This window comes from Bacillus rossius, chromosome 6 (assembly GCF_032445375.1).
Source record: "Bacillus rossius redtenbacheri isolate Brsri chromosome 6, Brsri_v3, whole genome shotgun sequence".
In the NCBI taxonomy this organism is placed as follows: domain Eukaryota; kingdom Metazoa; phylum Arthropoda; class Insecta; order Phasmatodea; family Bacillidae; genus Bacillus; species Bacillus rossius.
In genome coordinates, this window is record NC_086334.1 from 60,540,062 (window position 1) to 60,560,737 (window position 20,676).

The 20,676-nt window shown below is 34.9% G+C and overlaps 1 protein-coding gene across 9 annotated transcripts in view; it reads left to right on the forward strand.

The window, feature by feature from the left end:
* Positions 1–20,676, forward strand: part of LOC134533247 (maternal embryonic leucine zipper kinase-like) — a 135,668-nt gene that overhangs the window by 106,012 nt on the left and 8,980 nt on the right. For all 9 annotated transcript variants that reach the window (XM_063370666.1, XM_063370663.1, XM_063370669.1 and 6 more), the window contains exons 16-17: positions 11,907–12,061; positions 18,438–18,596. In XM_063370666.1, coding sequence (XP_063226736.1) covers positions 11,907–12,061; positions 18,438–18,596 — 314 coding nt within the window. The remainder of the gene's footprint in view (positions 1–11,906; positions 12,062–18,437; positions 18,597–20,676) is intronic.

The window sequence follows — 20,676 nt, forward strand, 5'->3', positions numbered from 1 at the left end:
AAACTGGTGGCATTTGGCATGTGATGGTTGAGATGTGCGATTGACAAGTGGTCAATTGGCAGTTACACAGTGGTGAGGGCTTTGATAAAAGAATGGTCGAATGGGCTTGCGTTTGCTGTGAGCCGAGTACTGGGCGCGAGTAAGCGATGAACGCCCTGTGGTTTAGTGGCAGCGGAAATGTCGCTAGTAGGAGCCACGCCCATTAAGTGTTTAATGCGCCTAGAGCGTCGCGGGACCGACAGCTGCTGAAGGCGACAGTGCTTCAATTCACAAGGCTTGAACCGCCTGGTAAGTTGCATTATGACTTATGAGACACCAAGTAAGTGTTCCTCAATTAGATTGTACTCACGGATCTGACACTCCCCCACCAAACGTTCAATATGTGAGAGAAAGTATTGCGTGCCGATGTGAACATTAAATTGTGCCTGAAATATTTAATGATCGTTCTGGACAAGTTGAATGACTGCCTAATCAAAATTTGTTGATACAAACTTTGCTCGTTATCTCGAGTTCGCTGGCAACATAACAACTTGGACTAGTACTCATTTAAAGCATTTTGTAAATGTACAGTAAAACCTCGCACAGCGAAAAAACAGTAAAATACCTACTTAAAGTATCGCAATTCTCTTGTACAGAATGATTTGAAAACATTACAGGAAGTGATAAAAAAAAAAATTTTGAATTTTCATTTTTCTCATTTGCAAAGCTGCCAATCTAGAAAATTACTTTGAATTTAACTCTTTATAAGGAAAACCTCTCTATAACAAACACACCCAAATCAGTCCCTTTGAGTTTGTTACCGTATATACTCGTGTATAGCGCACCCTTTTTTCCCCTTAAGTAAAGGGAAAAAATAAGGATGCGCGCTATACACGGAAAAAAAAAGTGTGAAGGGGTGGAGGCGGGGAGGAGTGGAAGTCGTTAACTGACGGGTGTGACGGGTGACGTTTCTGGCCAGCCCCCACATAGACGCACAAGCAGCAAGGCCTCTCTTTCACACACACACACACACACACACACACACACACACAACCTGGTCTCTCGCGCACACACACACACACGCTCACAGCACACACACGTGCGCGCGCAAGCTCGCACATCATGGTCTCTTGTTTATTTTTAGACCTCCCCCCTTTTCAGATAGCCAGCTCAGAAGCTAGTAAAAAAAGAGAGAGAGAGAATGTTGTCGCCAGTTTCCCCCCCCCCCCCCCCCAAGTCCACTTTCTTTGCTTCCTCCATTCCTCGTCCCAGCAGCGACCGGTGAGTCATCTAGTTCTCCGCGCCAGCTTAGCAACGTAGCGCGGCACGCCTCCCTCCCTCCCTTCCAAATACCAGTTATGACGATACAGCGCTTCATTATCTTCCGTCTACACAGCAGAGTTTAAGTATTTTCCTGACGCATCACCACACATCAATTAAAATAATCAGGTACCACAAAACGTTAGTAAAATTTATTTATGGGGAAAAAAAATTCAATTTTTTTTTCCTTTAGAATTTGTTGCAAAAATCGTGGTGCGCGCTATACACGAGGGCGCGCTATACACGAGTAAATACGGTATATTGAATATTCTTTCTTATACTTTCATAAAGGACTGAATAGTTTTATATTAATTTTATCTTTATATTTGCTGTGTCATTCAATTGTGAAATTGTCAGTCATGTGACATTGTACACTTCAATGTACCAATGGTACATGCATAAATTATATAAACCATACTGTGAATTTTTCCATGACACCCCGGCTCCCGTACATGAATACTACTCTGCTGTATTTTATAATAAAAGTTAATATTACGGTATTTACCACCGTATTGGTTCACATTTTATGCCTATTTTTAGTTTTAAAAAATGTAGTGGCACTCTTACGTGAGTTTTTTCACTTTGGGTGAACTAAAATATTACACTGTGTGTTTATGTATGTGTCTAAATAACTAACCTATGTTGGTTTTTAATAATTATAACTCCTTGAGAAAGTGTAATCTGTTTAGTTTAAATATCTCAGCAGTGGTATGAAACTGTGAAAAACGCAATTGGCACCAGCAAGTACGTGTCTGCTGAACTGTGTGGGGAGGAGAATAAAATCTGAAAATAAACCAGCCAGTGAGAGAGAGAAAGAGAGCAAAAGTGTGTGTGCGTGAGGCCATGTGGCAGTGTTGACGGTTCTCCCTCCCTCTCATCGTTGCAAATATCCCGTGAACATTATTATATTTCATGAATCAAAACCAGAATCAATATTATCGGAAATACTAAACCTACATAACTTTATTAGCAGTAGGAAAAAATAATATTTTTTATTGTCTTTACTTTTTCATAATACTTTAAGAAAAACCATAAAATACGTAATAAATAAAGTACATAATTATTCAAATTTTTAGTATAAAGATTTGTGAATTAAATTTTACATTTAAATAGACAAAAATAGGTGGTTCAGTTGAATTTTGCTCCATTTTGATATGTTGTGAATAACTTCCATTTCAGTAAAATGCATTGTATTTGCATACTTCAATTTTAGTTGTATTTTGGTTTTATCACTATTCATGTATAATCTTGCCTCAAATAATTCAAGCAGAAATTGGCTTCCAAAAAATATTTTCTTATCTACAATAGTAATTAGAGATTGACTGAGACTCAAAAACTCGAGCTGAGTTGAGTGAGTAGTCAAAGGTTGATTGGACTCATTCGAGTTTATTTTACTTGACAGGATGAAACTTGATGATATTTTTCTTGTAACGAGCAAAAAATCATGTACATGCCATTATTTGGCAAACCCTTCCCAGCATAATCTAAAAATTACATCATCACAATTTTTTTTAAAGTACAGTAAATATTATATAATTACACTGCCCAAAAATCTAAAATGTTTGTGTAAGCATCTTAGCTCTTTGTATACGGCATATGGTAGTAGTTATTTCATGAATGGAACGGGAGTCGAATGAAAGGAAACGTGTAACCGCGGTGCCAAAGTCATCAAGACGGCAGACCCACATGTAGCAGCATAAACCCAGATATAGTCACTTTCATAAACATTAGGGGACATACAAAATGTATTAGTGAGCCAAGTGAAATTTTATGATAGTGAAACTACCCTGGAAAGTATTTGGTCAACTAAAATAATCATAATAAAAATTTATCACAAGTTTTAAAATACATACGTAAGAAAACTGGCATTACAATGATGATAGTACATATTCTCCTTCTAAGGTCCCAATAGGCTCTGGAGCATAGCCGTAGAGCACATGTTATAGAACTCAGGGGAAAATTTTTGACATGGTTCAAACTTTGTCATTGTAATAACTTTTTTTATAACAATATTATGTAATAATAATGTTCACTCAGCTGAATTAAGTTAAGTTTTGTTTGTAAAAAGTATTTACAGACTGATTTCAGTCATTTAAACAAAAGTAAATATACAAACATATACTTATTATCATAATTTGTGTTTCAAAATGGATCAGGTTAATACTTTGGTAATGCCATTGAAGTATAACTTTTAACGTGTGCGGAAATTTTGCAGCTAACTGTTCTGTGAATTTTATCAAGATGGGAAGTATTTTAGTAAAATTCCTTCCCATAAATCAGGTCCAGAACCGGGATTTCGGATGTTTTCAGGTCTTCAGATTTTATCGGAACCGTTTTTAATAGTTTAATATTTCCATCGGTTTCGTACTGCTATTTGCACGTGATGGTAGCAAGCAACTTGTACGATTCTGGCATTAAATTCTAGTGGCGGGTGCAGAAAGTACATGTGTGATTTGTGTCCAAAAATTTTGATTCTTGAAAAATTGAAAATATATTATTTATCTTACTCAAAAATTTTTTCAAGTATTCTATGTTAAATTTTTTGTCAGAGTTTCGTATTATAAGTTTATTTGCAACATGAGAACACACAAATTTGTTCGTTTCCATGGTTAGATGTTTCACATCTCTGGCAAGTAGGTACTGAAAGACTCATTTTAAATTGCCTAAGTATTACCATTTTTAATGTCAGGACATTAATCTGGCCAAGAATGTTGTGATCATATCCTTAATTTTCTTACACATTGTGAACATCATTATTATTATTATTATTATTATTATTATTATTATTATTAAGCAGTTATTTTATCCCTCGCATATTTAAGAACCATTTTTCTTTAATCATGAAAGGGATTTATTTTGGGAATAATACATAGATTACCCACTTATGCTAATGATTTAGCTTGTCATGAGACTTAAATATTTATTATTTATAGTAGTAATGTGGATTGGAACTGGCTTCAAAATTTTAGTGGCATACGTAGTTATAAACTTAAGATAAGGGAATCTTATTTCTCCAACACAAGAAAGGCATTCAATTTGTGAAATGACATTGTTTTGTACATTAAATTAAACCTCAAGGCAACTATGAAATAATGATCTGTGAATGATCAGCATCTATAACTTGCTAAATTTGTATGTGGTTTTGGGGTACTTTGGTTTTCTCTGTTCTATTTCTTCCTTTTATTGTAATGCCCTGCATATCTATTACTGCTCTTCCGTAAGTTAAGCTGTTTTGGGTATTATATAAAAAAAAAAGTTTATTCTATGTGGCTGATTGCTATGTGAATTGTATTTATACTGGGGCTAATTTTAATTTTTTTTTTGTTTATCACATTATAACAACCAACTATTAAAAATTTGCAATGATTTTATTGATATGGTAAAATGTTTTTATTTTTATAGTTTTCAAAATGAATAGGAATTTATTATTTTAAGTTTTATAAAGTATTGGTTTTATATTTGTGTACTTTTGTCAAACTTTTGTACCTGTGAAAAGAACATTCAGACAAAGAATTAGGTAATCTTCATTACTTTGTTGTACTGTTGTGAAATATGTAAAATTTTTGTAATTATTTTTCTGTTTGTATTATGGAAATAAAATATGTTATACAAGTAATAGAATTTGTTGTATTACAGAATATTCAGCCTATCTTATGCTTATAAATGTAATATATGGTGTCTTTTATACTATTTTCCAACTGAGGTGGAGAAATTGGAGCCATATTGGGTTTATAAGCTTTTACTGTTAGCGATTACTAAATGCAAGATTAAGTATTGACTAGTGATAAAATTATAATATCACTGAAATAAAATTCAATGGGTACACCACAAAACACAAAAAATCCAAGTCAAAACATTAAATGAAACAAAATTTAAATGAATTATCACTGAAATAAAATTTAATGGGTACACCACAAAACACAAATTAATTTGAGGGAAATAAATATCAGGAATAAAGTTAGCTTGAACTGGCATTTACCTTTTCCATGTATAAAAAGTTACTTTCACAGCTTTCAGTTATGAGAAAGAAAATAATCCAGAAGTGGCCCTGTTGCTGAAAGTTTTAAGGCTGAGTGTAAATTTGGTACTTTATTGCAGCCCTTATAACATTGACTCACATTTGTGTATATTGCTAAATAGGCAAGCCTCTTCAGGTACTTTTACTCTTTAAAAACTGCATAATCGCTAGTCCTGTTTCTCCCTTATCCCCTGCAAGCAAGGATAGTTTTTGACGTGACAACGTCTAATAAATCGATGAACGCCGGCTGCACGCACGAAAAAGTGTCCCACTACGGATGTCCCACTACGGATGTGTCCTATTTGCTCATTGTACGCATGTGTGGCATATCTCTTCATGCTCATTGTAGGGCCTACGCATGCATGGCATCTCTCTTCCACTCGATTGGAACGACCATCGATTTACTTTTCAATCATATTTTCGTCGTTTGAATTATTAATATTATGTAATTTAACGATTGTCCACCGATTTTCAGCACAATCGGTACAGTTATTTAAAAGTAATGTTGAATATTCAAATACGTTTTGAACCAAAAATGTTGTTTTACAGTTACACATAATAATTCAAATTACACCCGGGATCTTTTGCACAATGTTTTAAAAAATATTGTAACACATTATAAATAAGTTTGGTGTGTTGGGATGCGTATTTGTTATAAAATCGTGTTATAAAAACGAAATAATATTATTCCCCTACCGTGAACAAAATTTTTATAAATGTATATATAACATCTGAAACTATTGGATATTGAATATGGCCTCGTGGGTGAGCGATCAGCGGCGCTATTTTCTAATTGTAAGGTTGGCGGTTTGAATCCTGGCAGGTGCAAAATTTTTTTTGTACTTGTAAAAATAAATACGGCGCACGTAACATTTCAAAAGTAATAAATATATTTGAATAATGAATGCAAATAAAAGTAAATTTATTAATTAAACTGTACATTTCATTTCACTCCTTTGAATCCATACAAAATAGTGATCATTCAATAAAAATGATTCAATTTTATTCATAAAAGTATGCAGAGGTAGATTTTATCATACAAAAGATAGAAAAATGTAAAAAAAAAAAATTCTTCCTCAAAGAATATAATATTTTTAATGCCTAAATGGTTTGGTTGCAAAAACCTATTAAGGCTCAGTCTCAGGCCGAATATGATATTTCCTTTTCTTCTGGATCAATCATTTCATCAATGTTTTGTTGTGACGTTGTCACGTTAAACTATCGTCCGTAAACCGACTTTACAGACAACCAATTTTTTTTCCCCCGGATCACGTTTACAGTTATATCCACAGTAGCTTTTTGGTTTTTTTTGATATCTATATTTGAACTTTGAGGTTTGAAAACTTAATTGTGCACTAGATAATGGGGAGGGTCCCCGTAGTTTCCCTCGGCGGCCCTGTGCGCCTATTCGGGACGCTGGTCCTGCGCGCGGTGGGTGAAGACTGCCGCTTCCGTCCTGGTCGACGCGAGCGAGGTTCCCCGTGATCCGTCTCGCCGCGGAACTCGCGAGCCGCCGCTTGCAGTCGTCCGCCGACAACACTGAAGATGGTTCGGTTACTCACGCTGCACATTTTAGGTCGGGTCCGTATTCGCCCAAAGTACGCGTATACAGTTCAAATGTAATTATATATACGTACCCATCCCAGAAAATTCTTTAAACTTTTTTTTCTGTTAAAAGCCTAAGCATAATCTCCAATCCAGTGCAATTGGATATTTGTTCTTTCAAATTTTTGTCAGAGGAAGTTGAAAAGGAGGAAAAATGATGGCATTTTAATTTTAAGGACATCATATGTGCTCATTTGCCATGAAACTAAGTCTCTACATTGCAAGCGTTGTCTTCTTGAAGATCCAGTTGTCACTTCTTGAAGAATACTAAGCCAAGCAGACTTCTGGTTTGGCAAGTGTCAGTTGTAGATAGTATGTTGCAAACTGACCACTTCATGTATGTGTTCCTTGGATCTACCACTACATGTAAATTGGTCATTTTAAACTCTATTTTAAAACTTGCTTCATTCGCAGTAGAGTCGGCCCTCTTTGATCTGGTATTCGTTGGTTCGGCACGTTTTGTAATCCGGCATCCATTGGACCAATTGAGTCTGGACTTTTTGGAATGGATTCGGGCATTAGTTGACCTTTACCAAAAAGTTTCCTCACTGCACAGCATGATGTCAGGGACTTATTGAACAGTACCTAATGCTCGTGTGTTTTTTTTTCTTGGCATAGAGCACCTCAAAACAACTTTTTAAATATCATTGTGGTATTCATTTTAATTTTATAATTTTTCTCTTGTTTATAAATATGTTGACATTAATCGGGCAAAACTGCTAATTGGGTACGCCCATGTACAGAACATGGCACATTTACGTATTTGCTTAGTAGTTGTTATCATAAATGTGTTTTTTGTTTTGTTTTTCTCTCTTTTTACAGTCTCTCTTGAGAAGAACCTAACCCTTTTTATTCCTTCACACCATGACTCTTGACTAGTATTTGGAAGGGGGTTAATGTTTAAGGAGTTAAAAAAATTTTTTAAAAAAAGTTGTGAAGTTTGCCAGCCAAACACACAACATAAGCGAGAGACATGTGTTATCACAACGTAAAACCTACATTGTTTGAGCCACAGCATATGTACATATATCTGCAGGAACAAATTGTTATTCTGCAAAAGTTAAACTATTAATACTCAAGTTTTGTCATGCCACTTATTTGGATAAATAACATAAAATAGAAGTTAAAGCAAAAAATCTACAAATCAAGCATGATGGGATATGATCATCTTTAGAGTGTACGGCTAATACTGATTTCAGAGATAGCATGTTGTCTAAATTAGTTATAAGTGTCTGGTGAACTTATTGGAGTAGTTGTAGTTTTTGTTCAAAGTGTAAAGTGACATGTGGTGAATGTGTGGCCCAATAACTATGAAAGGCTGATTGGTGACATATCAGAACCTATCAATTTAATTTTTTTGGTTATGTTTTTGAGGAATTAAGAACTTGTTGATATTATTTTGAAAATATGAGTAGCCAAAAGTGCTTGTTGGTTCATGAGTCACTCCAAAAGCTACTACATTTTACTGTTCAAAAAATTTTTGTAATGCTTTTCTTTAATAATGTTGAAATTACAAGCTACTCCTCCTCCTCCTCCTCCTCCCCCCCCCCCCCCCCCCCCCCCCCCCCGGCTCTCCCGACCATCGCCTGTCAGTGAATATGTATTTGTTAAGCGCTTCCGCGAAGGCGAAGGTAAATGTTACTCACTCACCAGAAAGTGTTTGTGTGTACATATTCCAGGAAGCAGTTTGTTCTATCCATGTTAACTTTGCGTACTTCACATGCCTCTGGCTTTTCAATGTTATGTAAATATACTTCATTATGATAAGGAAGTTAGTTGTAGTAGTGGATGTTAAGTCCAATTGATCACAGCCATTTAATTTGTTATGCCAAAACATGATTTTATTACTTATTTTAAATTATAATGCTGTATGTGTAATGTTTATCGGTCCTAATAAACTTGCTGATTCCAAAAATAAAAAAGGAGGGTGTTTGAAGGGGAATCTGACCTCTGAGCTTCCTCCTCCCATTCCTTTTGTTACCCACTGCACACACCAAACAAGTTTCTGGTTTTGTTTCCTCGTTTTGGTTTTTTAACCGTACTCAGCCAGTGGGTGTAGGTGTTTCTGGGAATGTGAGTCACGGTGGGAGGTAGTCACAGCTTGCCTCATACTGTTAGTCACGCTGGTGTAACCCTTCCTGATAACGGGGAAGGCCAGATAGCCTGCGAGTCGCCCGACATTTACTGGCGTGAAAGCATTATCAGCCTAGTGCTTGGCACAAAGAGATAACACGTGAGGTGCATTGAACTTAGGCTTTTAAGTTACCTGGGCATGTGTGGGAATGATAAATTTCTTTTTGCTTCGCATGTCCAACACCCTTTAATTATTTTTACATTGTTATTTCACAGTTAATCTTTATTTATACCCACTATATTAGAATGTTTTTTTTGCACATTATTATTAAATATATAATTGAATTTAAATAGTTTGTAATTTTTTTTTTAATTTGGGAAAAGCATTGAAACAATAAAAGTGTTATCAATGTCAAAGTATTTTCAAATGTACATACAGAATTATGAAGGATTTAAAATATTCTCTTGAAGGAAAGATTAGCCTAGTTGATGAGCATAGAGAGTCCACAGACATGATCCATTATGTTACGCTCACGTAATTAACCACGTAAACTGTGGAAACGGCTGGTGGTTTTGTCCTGTGCAAATACCTGCACGGATCGGTGAAACCTCTGCAAGATGACAAAAGCCACACTAAATCTTTGCACTGATGATGTTCATACTAACACTAACCAAATATGTTTTGCAAAGTTATGTCCAAACACATGATATATGCTTCTCAACTTATAATATTAAACATGTGAATACAAAAAAAATGTTACTCACAGTCACAAAAGTGTGTGTGATTCTTATTAATTTCATACAGCTCTTAAAATCCTTGCTATTAATTAGTATTTATTTTTTACTTTGTTTGTATGGTTACTAAAATATAATATGTTCCACAGTAACCTGCACATTTGTACCTCAGACTTTTAGAAGGTCCCTGATGGCAGTTGGGTGGTTACTGGAATATTGCCTTAAATTTGACAGCACTTGAGGGGCGTTAGCTCTCGTAGTGTGACGGTTGAACTGGTGGTCACACACGACAGCTGGCGGGTGCTGGCAGAGTGACACTCGTGACAACTCCAGCCACAAGTGGCAGTGACAGTTGAGACGTGGGCAGGGGAGGGCTCGGGACTCGTGGAGCTGACAGCAGGAGTCGAAATGGGCTGTCGCAATCCTGCAGCTTGAGATACGGCCCATACCATTCTTTGCATTTTGATTGAAGCCTATATTAACATTATTTTAGACACACATTTTGAAAGTGAAGTTTTTAAAAACTTTTGGCACTTTAAGTTTATTTTTATTTTTTATTTTGGCAACATGGGTGTTTTTAGTTACATTTAAGAATAAGCTGTTTCATCATTGATACCTTGAAATTTAATCAGCAACAGATTTTGATTTTAACAATACATGCAATTTTTTTTAGCTGCTGTAGCTAAGGCTGTAGCCTTGTATTCTTTTGTAGTTGGTTTACCTTACATTGTAATGTTAAATGAACTAAGTAACACGTAACAATAGTAATGAGTGAAGAGTAAGGAAATAGTTCTCTTGATTTTATTCATCGCTTTGTGTGTGGGTGTGTGTGCATAGATAAAAGGCAGAGATTTTCGAACACTTCTTTAAAAATCCAGTCTCCTTAAGAAAAATTTATTCAAAAATGATAGGGTGTGTGTGTGTGTTTTTTTTTTTAAATATCCAAGAAGTAGATTTATATTTATTGGTCTTTCACTCTTGATGTATTACATTTGTCGGTTATATTTTCCTTTTTATCCAGGGTAAACTGTGTTTGAATGTTGCTACACAGACAAAAAACTGAATTTAATATTTAAAGCTGATATAAGATTCTTAATTTGGTTTATATACTTCTATTTGGGGAGTTTTTGTAGAAAAAAATCTCAAATAATTTTCTTTTTTTTTTTTGTTGCAGTGAAACATGTTTAATATGGTAAGTTTGGAACCACAACCATGTCAGATTAGCAGTTTTGCTGGATTATCAAAGTGTCGCTGTAGTTTTAACGAGAATCCCACATTTGGAAAATGTGGAATTTAACATGCTATAAAACAGAAAACACTATACTAAATTGAAAAAAGACAGTAGGATAAACTATGAGCAAACTAAAACTGTCGCACCCAAAACAATCTGCAATATGAGCGGCTTGATTAGTTCCAGGTGACAGAATGTGTCGAAACATACAATGCTTGATTTATGACTTTGTGCTGTACTATTGGAAACTTTTTTCTTTTAAAATATTAAATTAAATAAATGCATAAATTCCTTCTCTCTGTTCACATCTTTAAGTGTGTCATATTTGTATTTTGCTAGAACTTACAGTATATTAGCTTGTAGTTGTGTAAATTACTTAACATACAATATCATATGATTTGTGATAAAAGTATTTGTTTGTACCGAGTAATTAATTATATTATATATTTTCTGCAGCATTGTTTTTAAACATAAGTTTGAGGCTGTTTATCTATGGACTGTTCTGTAGCAGGTGGTATACAGGTCACAAAAGACCTGAAAATCACGAAAAAGTGAGGAAACTAAAAGCCCCTAAATAAGCAGCAGTGGTGCTGGAAGTCAAACTTTAATTTCCAGCATACTCTTGCTAACTTACATATTTTTGACACACCTCTCCTCATTTTATCATCACACATGTAAATTATCTCTGAAAATGTCTAAGCTTTTTTATCTTTAAAATCTGTAAATTCCCGCTAATTTTATGGCATTTGCTCATGTTTAATTTTGGTCAAGTAAGTATATTTAAAAATTAACTTTTTTGCTAAAAAAAAAAAATTTGCTTGAAAGGTTCTGAAAAAGACCTCAAATTGGTTCACTATGTATTTGTAGACGTCCGGTGTGAGTAATTATTTTCCAGTATCTGCTGAAGGTGACGGCTGTCATGGGAAGTGTGGTGTTTCCACACAGCCGGGCGTAGTGGCAGGCAGATAGTGAGTGACCCGCCGAGCGCGAGGGCCCCCAGTCACTTGCAGGCGGGCGTCTCCCGAGCCATGATCGTCGCCGCCGTGCTGCTCTGCCTGCTGCTCCGCGCAGGGGCAGACCCCCGGCCGTTCCTGTTCCGGGTAGGTGTGAGCACAGCCCTCGGGGGGACTAGGTCATAGTTCGAGGAGGGCAGGGAAGTCTAATTTGAAGTTCCTTTCCGATTGGACTTCATGAACACTCAAAGTTTCACAGTTCCTAAGCTTTTCCTAGTTACATGTTGGTATTGTGTGTGCATTGACTGAGTACTGCTCCCAAGTGCTGTGCTCTATCAGTAGTGTGGCACCTAAATGTGCCTATACAGACTTACACTCATGCACCTTAACAAAAACTTTTCGATGATTGAGGGGAATCAGATTCATAAAGTTGGAGGAAGGAGGGAGTTGGCACTTCTGCATGGCATCCCAGTGCAGCCGAAGTAGGTCCTGTGTGACCTTGTGAACTTTATTCTTAGTGTGTGTGTTGTTGAGTTGTGTGTTGTGGTTGGTTGTTGTGTGTTGTGTGTTTGGTGTGGTGTGTGTATTGTTTGGTGTGTTCATTGTTTTGTGTTTTGAGGTGAGGTGTGTTGTGTTGTTTTTTGTGTGTTTCAGTTGTGTTTTGTATGTGTTTTGTGTGTTTGTGTTGTGTATCATGTGTGTTGTGTTTTGTTATGTGTGTTTTTGTGTGTGTCAACAAAATTCATTAAACAGTCACAAATCTGTTTGAAAAGATCATATTTTACCCATCAGCCAATGATACACCAAAAAACAGTTTTGCGTTGCCCTGGGCTTAGTGCATTCTGTCTGTATCATACGAGGGAGTACAGATATTGAGTTATCTTGCTAACACCTTCACAAGTATAGTACACCTGTTGTCCTCATGTTCTGATTGTATCTGATGAAATAAAAGTATTATTGGGAGAAAAATGTGATTATTGGTCTTGTATTACTCTTATTATTACTATGAACACTTGATGGCCTTTCCTGGAAGATATGTCGAAACTTAATTCAAATCTAAAAGGTCATCACTGAAGGAAGCTTTACTTGCAAGCATCTCATTCTTTTAGACTTACAGGACTATAACATGAAATACAAAACTCAAAAATTAATTAAAAAGTTCATCACTAAGTTATTTAAAAGTGGGTCAGTCATGTATTTCTGGTACTACTACTGCTGGTTAGAAATCGAACCATGTGCAACATTTTGTAGCTGAATCGAGGCAGACTTTCAGTGAAGCTTTTAATTGTCTTGCCTTGATTTTATTCTTGCTTGTGCTGCCCAAGAAGTTGAAACGGAAACAACCGCTTTGATTGTTTTGGCAGGCAATACATCACTCGCTTTTGCCTGAAACAATTGAGTTGCCTTGAAATTTATAGGGTCTGAATGAGTTAGGTAAATTTCCACTCGTCTGAAGAACAGGAGGAATTAGAGTACTATTAGGGAAATCAGGAAAATGTCAGGGAATTTGGGGCAAAGGAGTTAAATATGAGGAAATTCTGTGATATACATGCTCTTATCAGGCTTGAGTAATCATTTGTCTATAAAAAAAATATTTGTGCAATATTGAAATAAATATTGTAATATATAGTTTTTTGAGAGTACTCTACCAAAACTATTTCAATGAAGAACCTGTGTATCATACTACTATGTTTTTTACATGTTTTACATTTGCTCGTAAGTATATCAGCTGCATGGAAATATTTATTTATTTAAATTTTGTTTTATGCCTACAAACAGTCTGGAGACCTTAGCAGTGGGCAAGACATATATAAAATGCACACACAAATACATAAAATAACAATCAAGAAACAAAGGACAAGACATACAAACAGACAGCACAAACACAAATATAATATGTAAAATAATGTTGGTTAAAAATAGTAACATAGTAAGCATCAAGACATAAAATTTAATTAAGTATAATAATGTAAACCTGAAAGTGAAAAAATACCAAATATAATTATTCTGACAATCGAAATTCACGTCAAATTTATTAAAATTTGAAATTAATCCATAAATAATATTTTTATTCTTAACTTTACACAGGACTGATAAAAAGTGACTATTAAATTGGGGCACTCTAAGGATGCTAACATATAAAAAATATTTGCAATTGATTTTTGAATTAAAACAATTTTATATTGAAAAGAAACTAAAGAAGCTCTTTGATCTGAAAGGGATGTTAAAGTGGGTTCAGGGAAATTCTTTTGAGTTATTAGTTTTATAATTTTGTTTTGTATGTCTTCTATTTTAACGCTACCGGATGTGTTAATATTATTCCATATCAATGAACAGTTTTCTAATTTAGATCTAATTAAGGCCAAATAATTTGAGAGAATTGAGTCACTAACGTGAAAAGTGATGTGATGTTCTGGGGGAACTATAAATATTCCACATGCTGATGAAAGTATAATTTAGAGTAAAATTATGCTAAAATCTTTTATAAATGATGCTTTTGATATTGATGTGTTTTCTAGATTATGATCATAATTTAAAGGTCTATATTTCCTGGTAAAAAATATAATCTCGTTTTTTATTGTTTAAAGTAACAAGCTCATAGTGCACCAGTTATGACTTATGTTTATATTGTTTTGAAGTAGAAGACAATCATGGAGTGTTGTGATTCTTCTATAAGTTTTGAGGTCATCAGCAAAAAGTACCCCAGTAGAACGAATAAGAATAGAATTAATAAGAACTTGAGAAATGTCATCAATAAAAATATTGAAATGTAGAGGTGACAATGTATCTTCCTGAGGGACTCCCAAGTTAGCTTTAAAAAAGAAGGAATTGTTGTTATCTATACTAATATTATAAAGCTAAAGAGTTTGTTTGTTTGAACGCGCTAATCTCAGGAACCACTGGTCCGATTTGAAAAATTATTTCAGTGTTGGATAGTACATTTATCGAGGAAGGCTATAGGCTATATTATATTATCAATAACATTAGGGATCCTTACTAAAAGTCCAATTTAGAATCAAATGCATGGAGGGGGTTAGATACAACATGCAGTGCACGTACGAAGTGAGTGTTGACGATGCCGCAGGCGCTAGAAATTAACGACTATTTCATTGTTAGTGCAGTCCTCATCACCGTTGAAATTTTGCGGGTACTTTAAATATCAAAAATTGCCCCTTTTTTCAAGTATATATATTTTACAGACTTCAAACTTCACAGTAATGTTCCTTATGTTACGCAGGATGACATTTTCCGAAAATTAGATCCGATGGGTGGTTAAAACCAGGCAACAGTGGGTACTTTGTCTGCATGAGAACAGGATTTTGCATTGTTCATGCCTTCTGCGTCTCCATGGCAACGGGCATCGCGCGGCAGTGGCGTACCCACAAGGAGGGGCATGTATAATGAGCGGCGCAAGAGTGATCTGCCTGTAGACTGCCGTAGCGAAGTACGGGTACATCAGTTGTACGTTGCGTGCACGAGTCGGGAAACCATCGGTGCTATTCATTTTCTCTCCGGTACATTATACAGCATTGTAATAAATTTTCACTGAATTTTTTTTTATTTACCATTACTGTAAATGGGAGATGTGGCTTAATTTTTTTCCATTTGTATAGCCGTGCGAAGCCGGGTCGGGCAGCTAGTTGATGGATATAGAGAGTTATATCATTATATAGCTGGAGAACCAATTTACGTAATTTGTAGCAAAAAAAAAACTGTTTGCCTGTCTCAGAAGTGAAGCAAGGAAGCCTTGCAAACTTTCAAGCATTCTGTAAGAGCCCTGAAGTTAGGAAGAAGTATTGTCGAAAAGAGATTCGACTGGGTGAATTCTGGACAGTTCTACGAGCCGGACATGATAATTCAGAAGAACTTGTGAAATTCTTCAAAATGGTAATACCGCCAAATGTTTGTAATCCAGCACGCTCAGAACTACGGCCGTGCAGAATTACTGGATTAGCAGTTTTACCAGTTAATCAAACGTCAATACAGTTTCAACAGAAATTCAAAAAAAAAAATTAATACCCAGTAAAATGGTATTTAAAACAATTTGTAATAAGCTGCTATAAAGAGAAGGAAAAAAATACAGATGAGAGATGTCCTTCAAAAAATCACTTTGGAAATGTACCAATAAAATGTCAAAATTTAACCTGCTGTAAAACAGGAAACAATGTACTGAAATGAAAACCAACAATAGTAATAAACTGTGAGCGAACTAAACACATGGGCAGTGTGGTGATGCGCCCTGAAGCCGTAACGAACAGCCAGAATGAGCCGAGCTGTAGAATGGTGAATTAAAGTGTAGTGTTTTTCCATGGTAAAACAGGTGTTGAACGAGGCCTATTGGTCAGTAAAGATTGCAGTTTTAAAAATGTGCAGGAAGAATTCCTTGTCACTCAGAGGCAAGTACAGGACGGTGTTGTAGAAGATCTGGAGATCAGCGGAGCTGTGGTTCTGTCTGCAAGGAATGCCTACAGCCCAGGGGCGCAGCCAGGGGGGGGGGGGGGGGTTAGGGGTTCAACCCCCCCCCCCCCCCTTAGCATCAAATCTTTAATTAATTTCTTATTCATCACTCAAACAAATTTCATATTAAAATTAATAAAATTTTTACCATTACAATATTTAAATTTAAGTACCGAAAACTGCTAAAATAGCACTATTTTACACCTTAAAATCCAAATTTACCCGGGGGAGGACCCCCGGACCCCCCACTTTAATACGGGGGGGCCATGCTTCTTAACACTCCCCATACATAAATTCTGGCTACGCCACTGCTACAGCCGATACCAAGTTGCTCAAACTGACCAGAAGAAAGTGAATGAAGTAAAGTCAAAAGAAAGTGGTGACTGCAAGAGAGTGGCAGAGAGGCGTACTGGGTCCCATAGAAAACTGAAGATCGCAGAGCAAGTCCGCAGCCCTTCACCAGCAGAGATCAAGAAACAGCTTAAAATACATTGTGAACAAGCTGAAAAAATTAAATTAATTCTGCTGATTTAAATTGTAATTCTTTATACCTGTACCTGTAAATTTTAGTGCAACAGAACTATTTTTTTTTTCATGTACAAGTACAAGTGTACTGCAATGCTAGTTTTTTTTTTTCTTTGGCTCAGAATGAGGATGTTCTGTTATATTTAGCAGTGTAAAGTGTAATGCTTTCAAAAAAAAAACTAAGTTTGATTTTTATTCTTATAGTATTCTTATATTATTCCTACAATTATTCAACCTGCAAATACATTGTCACTGCATGACCAAAATTGTGTGTGAAAGGGGAACAAAATTATTTTGGTCTGGAAATCAGATCAGGAAATTTCGGGAATTCCTACTTGATAAGAAGAACCTGATAAGGTTGTAAAATGGATTTTGTGTGTAAATTTATAATTTTCTTAAAATGATTTATGAGTAGATTATCAAGTAAGAAAATCACATTGTAACATCTAAGGCATGGCATTACCATGAATCATCTATAAAACAAAATTAAATGTTGTTGGTTTTCGAAGGATTGGTTATTTTATAGTTTCAATATTATGTTTAAATAATTCAAGTATGATATGTTAAAATCTATTGACATTTTTGGTGGACTTTTTATATCATTGGTAAAGGACAGTAGAAAATGTTTTAGTTGATTTATCTAATGAAAAATACTTGTGATTTTTTTTAAAGGGTTTGGGGGGCGGGAATCTATTGTTTTTCTTTAAAACACCAGGCTCTACTGCTAAAATCATTTAATGTTTAATTAAACTAGTATTATTTGTTAATATTGGTTGGTTTACTTAATCCTGGCATAATATAAAACTCAACACTGAAAAATTCTGAGTCATAATGGTGCAAACTTGAGCTAGGTTTTACTGTAAATGTTTTACACTATGACCAGTTATTTTCCATTGTATAAAATATACTAAAAAACACCCTATGTGGCTGAGTGCATACAAACACTTTGCTGATCAAGTCGTCAAAAGTCTCTGGCAACCCCTGACATATACTACTTGGAAAACCCAGGTGGCATGGGAAAAGATATAATGCCCTAAATTTTGATTTTAAATCATTCTGGCATTTTCACCAGCCCAAAATTCAACTAACACATTAATAAAAATTACATTAAGTTATACTCCAGTGAGTCTGTTGATCTTGTGAAAGCAGACATATTTTTAATAATGGTGAATGAAAATTCTTGATTTGTTAACATTTTTATATTAAAATTAATGACAAACACACAAAAATTGGTGCAAAAAGGAGTAATAAAGAGAGGAGTGGGAACTTCGAATGAAGAAACACCCCAGTGTTTCTTCACAGTTTGTACTCAACATGTACCCATAAACTTAAACAGTTACAGCATCTCTGGGAACCCCAAAGTAAAATTGATGAGCTTTATCTTTATTTATGTGTTGACTAAGTACTTTGTGCAACAATACAAATTTATTGAGATTTAGATACTTGTTATATGTGTGTAGGAAAGTTTTGAGAAGGATGCTAAATGAGTTGCAAAGTCGAACAAGGTGTGGTGCATTCATGAATCTCATTTGTTTTTCAGTCGAATGGACCCAAAGAACTGACCGTGCAGGACCTTTCGTATTCGAGCTGTGTGGACAACGGGATCGTAACGTTGACGAACGTCACTGTGAAAGTCAGCGATGACCGAGTGACGGCGGCCGGGGCTCTGTCGATAGCCCAGGACATCAGTAGCTTGTCGGTGAGTTGCCACATCGTTCACCCAGATGGCTCGATGTTCGCTTCAGTTCACTGTGTAGTTACACGAGGGCACACCCAGGTCTCGTGTTCTACTTCATGATTCTGGGTTTGTTGTCACGCCATGCCATTTATTTTAGAACAGAGAATCCTTTTTAGTTTATTCAAACTAAGCACATTAATGCCATAACCTTTTTGTTTATCATTATAATTTTTTTTGCCAACTTTAATCATATTTTCATCCTACTCATTTTTCTCATGACCCACAATTTCACTTTTAATGTACATAATGACTATGAACCCAACTTTTATTACTAGCTGGTATTAAATTAAAGTTAAAATTAAAAATTATTATTTGTAATCCTGAATGTAATACTTAGTGATACTTGAATTTATTTGTTTGAATAGGTATAGAAAATAATATATACATTTACATCAATGCTTTCCAACAGAAACCCAGAGCAGAAAATTATGAAATTACATTAATTTGAAACAATGTAATTTTTAGTGTTTAAAAAGTTTTTTGGCAGAAATAAAAATTTTAGGATAGAAAATGTTTAATTTTACAATGGATTGTCTTACAGACGTACATTAATATTATTATATATTTAAATCCATTTACTTTTAAGATATTCTCATCAAGGTCTTAAATAATAACACACTAAAATTACTTAATATAAAATCGAGTATCATCTGGATAGTAAACTGTAATATATTTAAATATTTATTTTGAATCTTCGTGGTGTCCAGTCTGTGTTGCGACAGATCTCTTGTGGGACTTGTGCATTTTACAGATGTCTGATGTATGCATCATCATACTGCAACATTCAAAAAAACTTTTTTCTTTTGCTTTGTATTTGGATTCATGTTGTGAGAGGTACTATGCCCCAGTCAAAAGTTTGCAGTTTTTATTATCTACATATTTAAATGCTTTGCAGTTGTATTTCAAATTGTGCTATTGTTTAGCATAATATTCTCTTTACAGTTGTGTATATTCTTGTATTTGTTGAATTAACATCATATTTATTATTTGCCCTAAAATATTTTCAATTTAACATGGAGACCAATCAGAAGTATGGTATGTAAGTAGTATAGGTAATTTCTTAATTGCCATGTTTTAATATATTCATTCGTGATTTAAGCTGAAAAAAACACAAAATTGTAATTTTGATTTTTAAATTATTTGGGATTGTCATTTCTGAAATTGAATGTGTAATATTAATGATATTGAACTATTTTTAATAATATATAAATTTGTTACGAACTATGTAATTGGTCACAGCAAATAGCCACAGATGCAATGTACATTCTAAGTCTGTTAGGAAGAATTGAGTCAAGCCTGAACCTTCGGCAGAGATGGAAATATTTACATGACTTCTCGCTACAAATGGTGAATATTTGTCAGCGTATGTTAAAAAATTAATTTTATCAGCCGAGCACACTTCGTGATTGAGCTAAACGACAATTCAGATGTTTGTGTATACGAACATTTAATTATTTTGACAAGATTATAGGTTGATTGTCTCAAGAAAGGCCGTCGTACAGCCGAACACCATTGACAGTTGAAATAGTAATTCAGAAATTGAAAACTGTCCATTCCAATTTCAAACTATGAGATTTATAAGCAAAGTTAGAGCTGGGCCGATGCCGATCCCCGATCGTAGTAATCGGCCGATTTTGTTAATTTTGCCGATCATAATGATCGGCAAAACGTAGCCGATTATTTGAGCCTACTGCAAACTTATAACATTGAATAATTACCTATACCTAACAACTTTCCATGTTTGTTTACGGTACTTTTCGGGAAGAAAATTTGATTATTCATTGAAAAATAATAGGATTTAATAATTTAAAACTAACCACACAAAAAAAAAATACCAATAAAGTAAACAAATACCGTAAGTTTTATAAACATTGAACAGTTACATACCTAAGTATCAATTTCCACGTATATTTACGGTACTTTCGGTAAAATAATTTTCCATTATACTATTTGCAAAGTTATTTATCACTTACGAACCGAAAACTATGTATTTGTTTACCATTTACGGTTAATATTACCGGAATGGCGAATGGCGACTGTT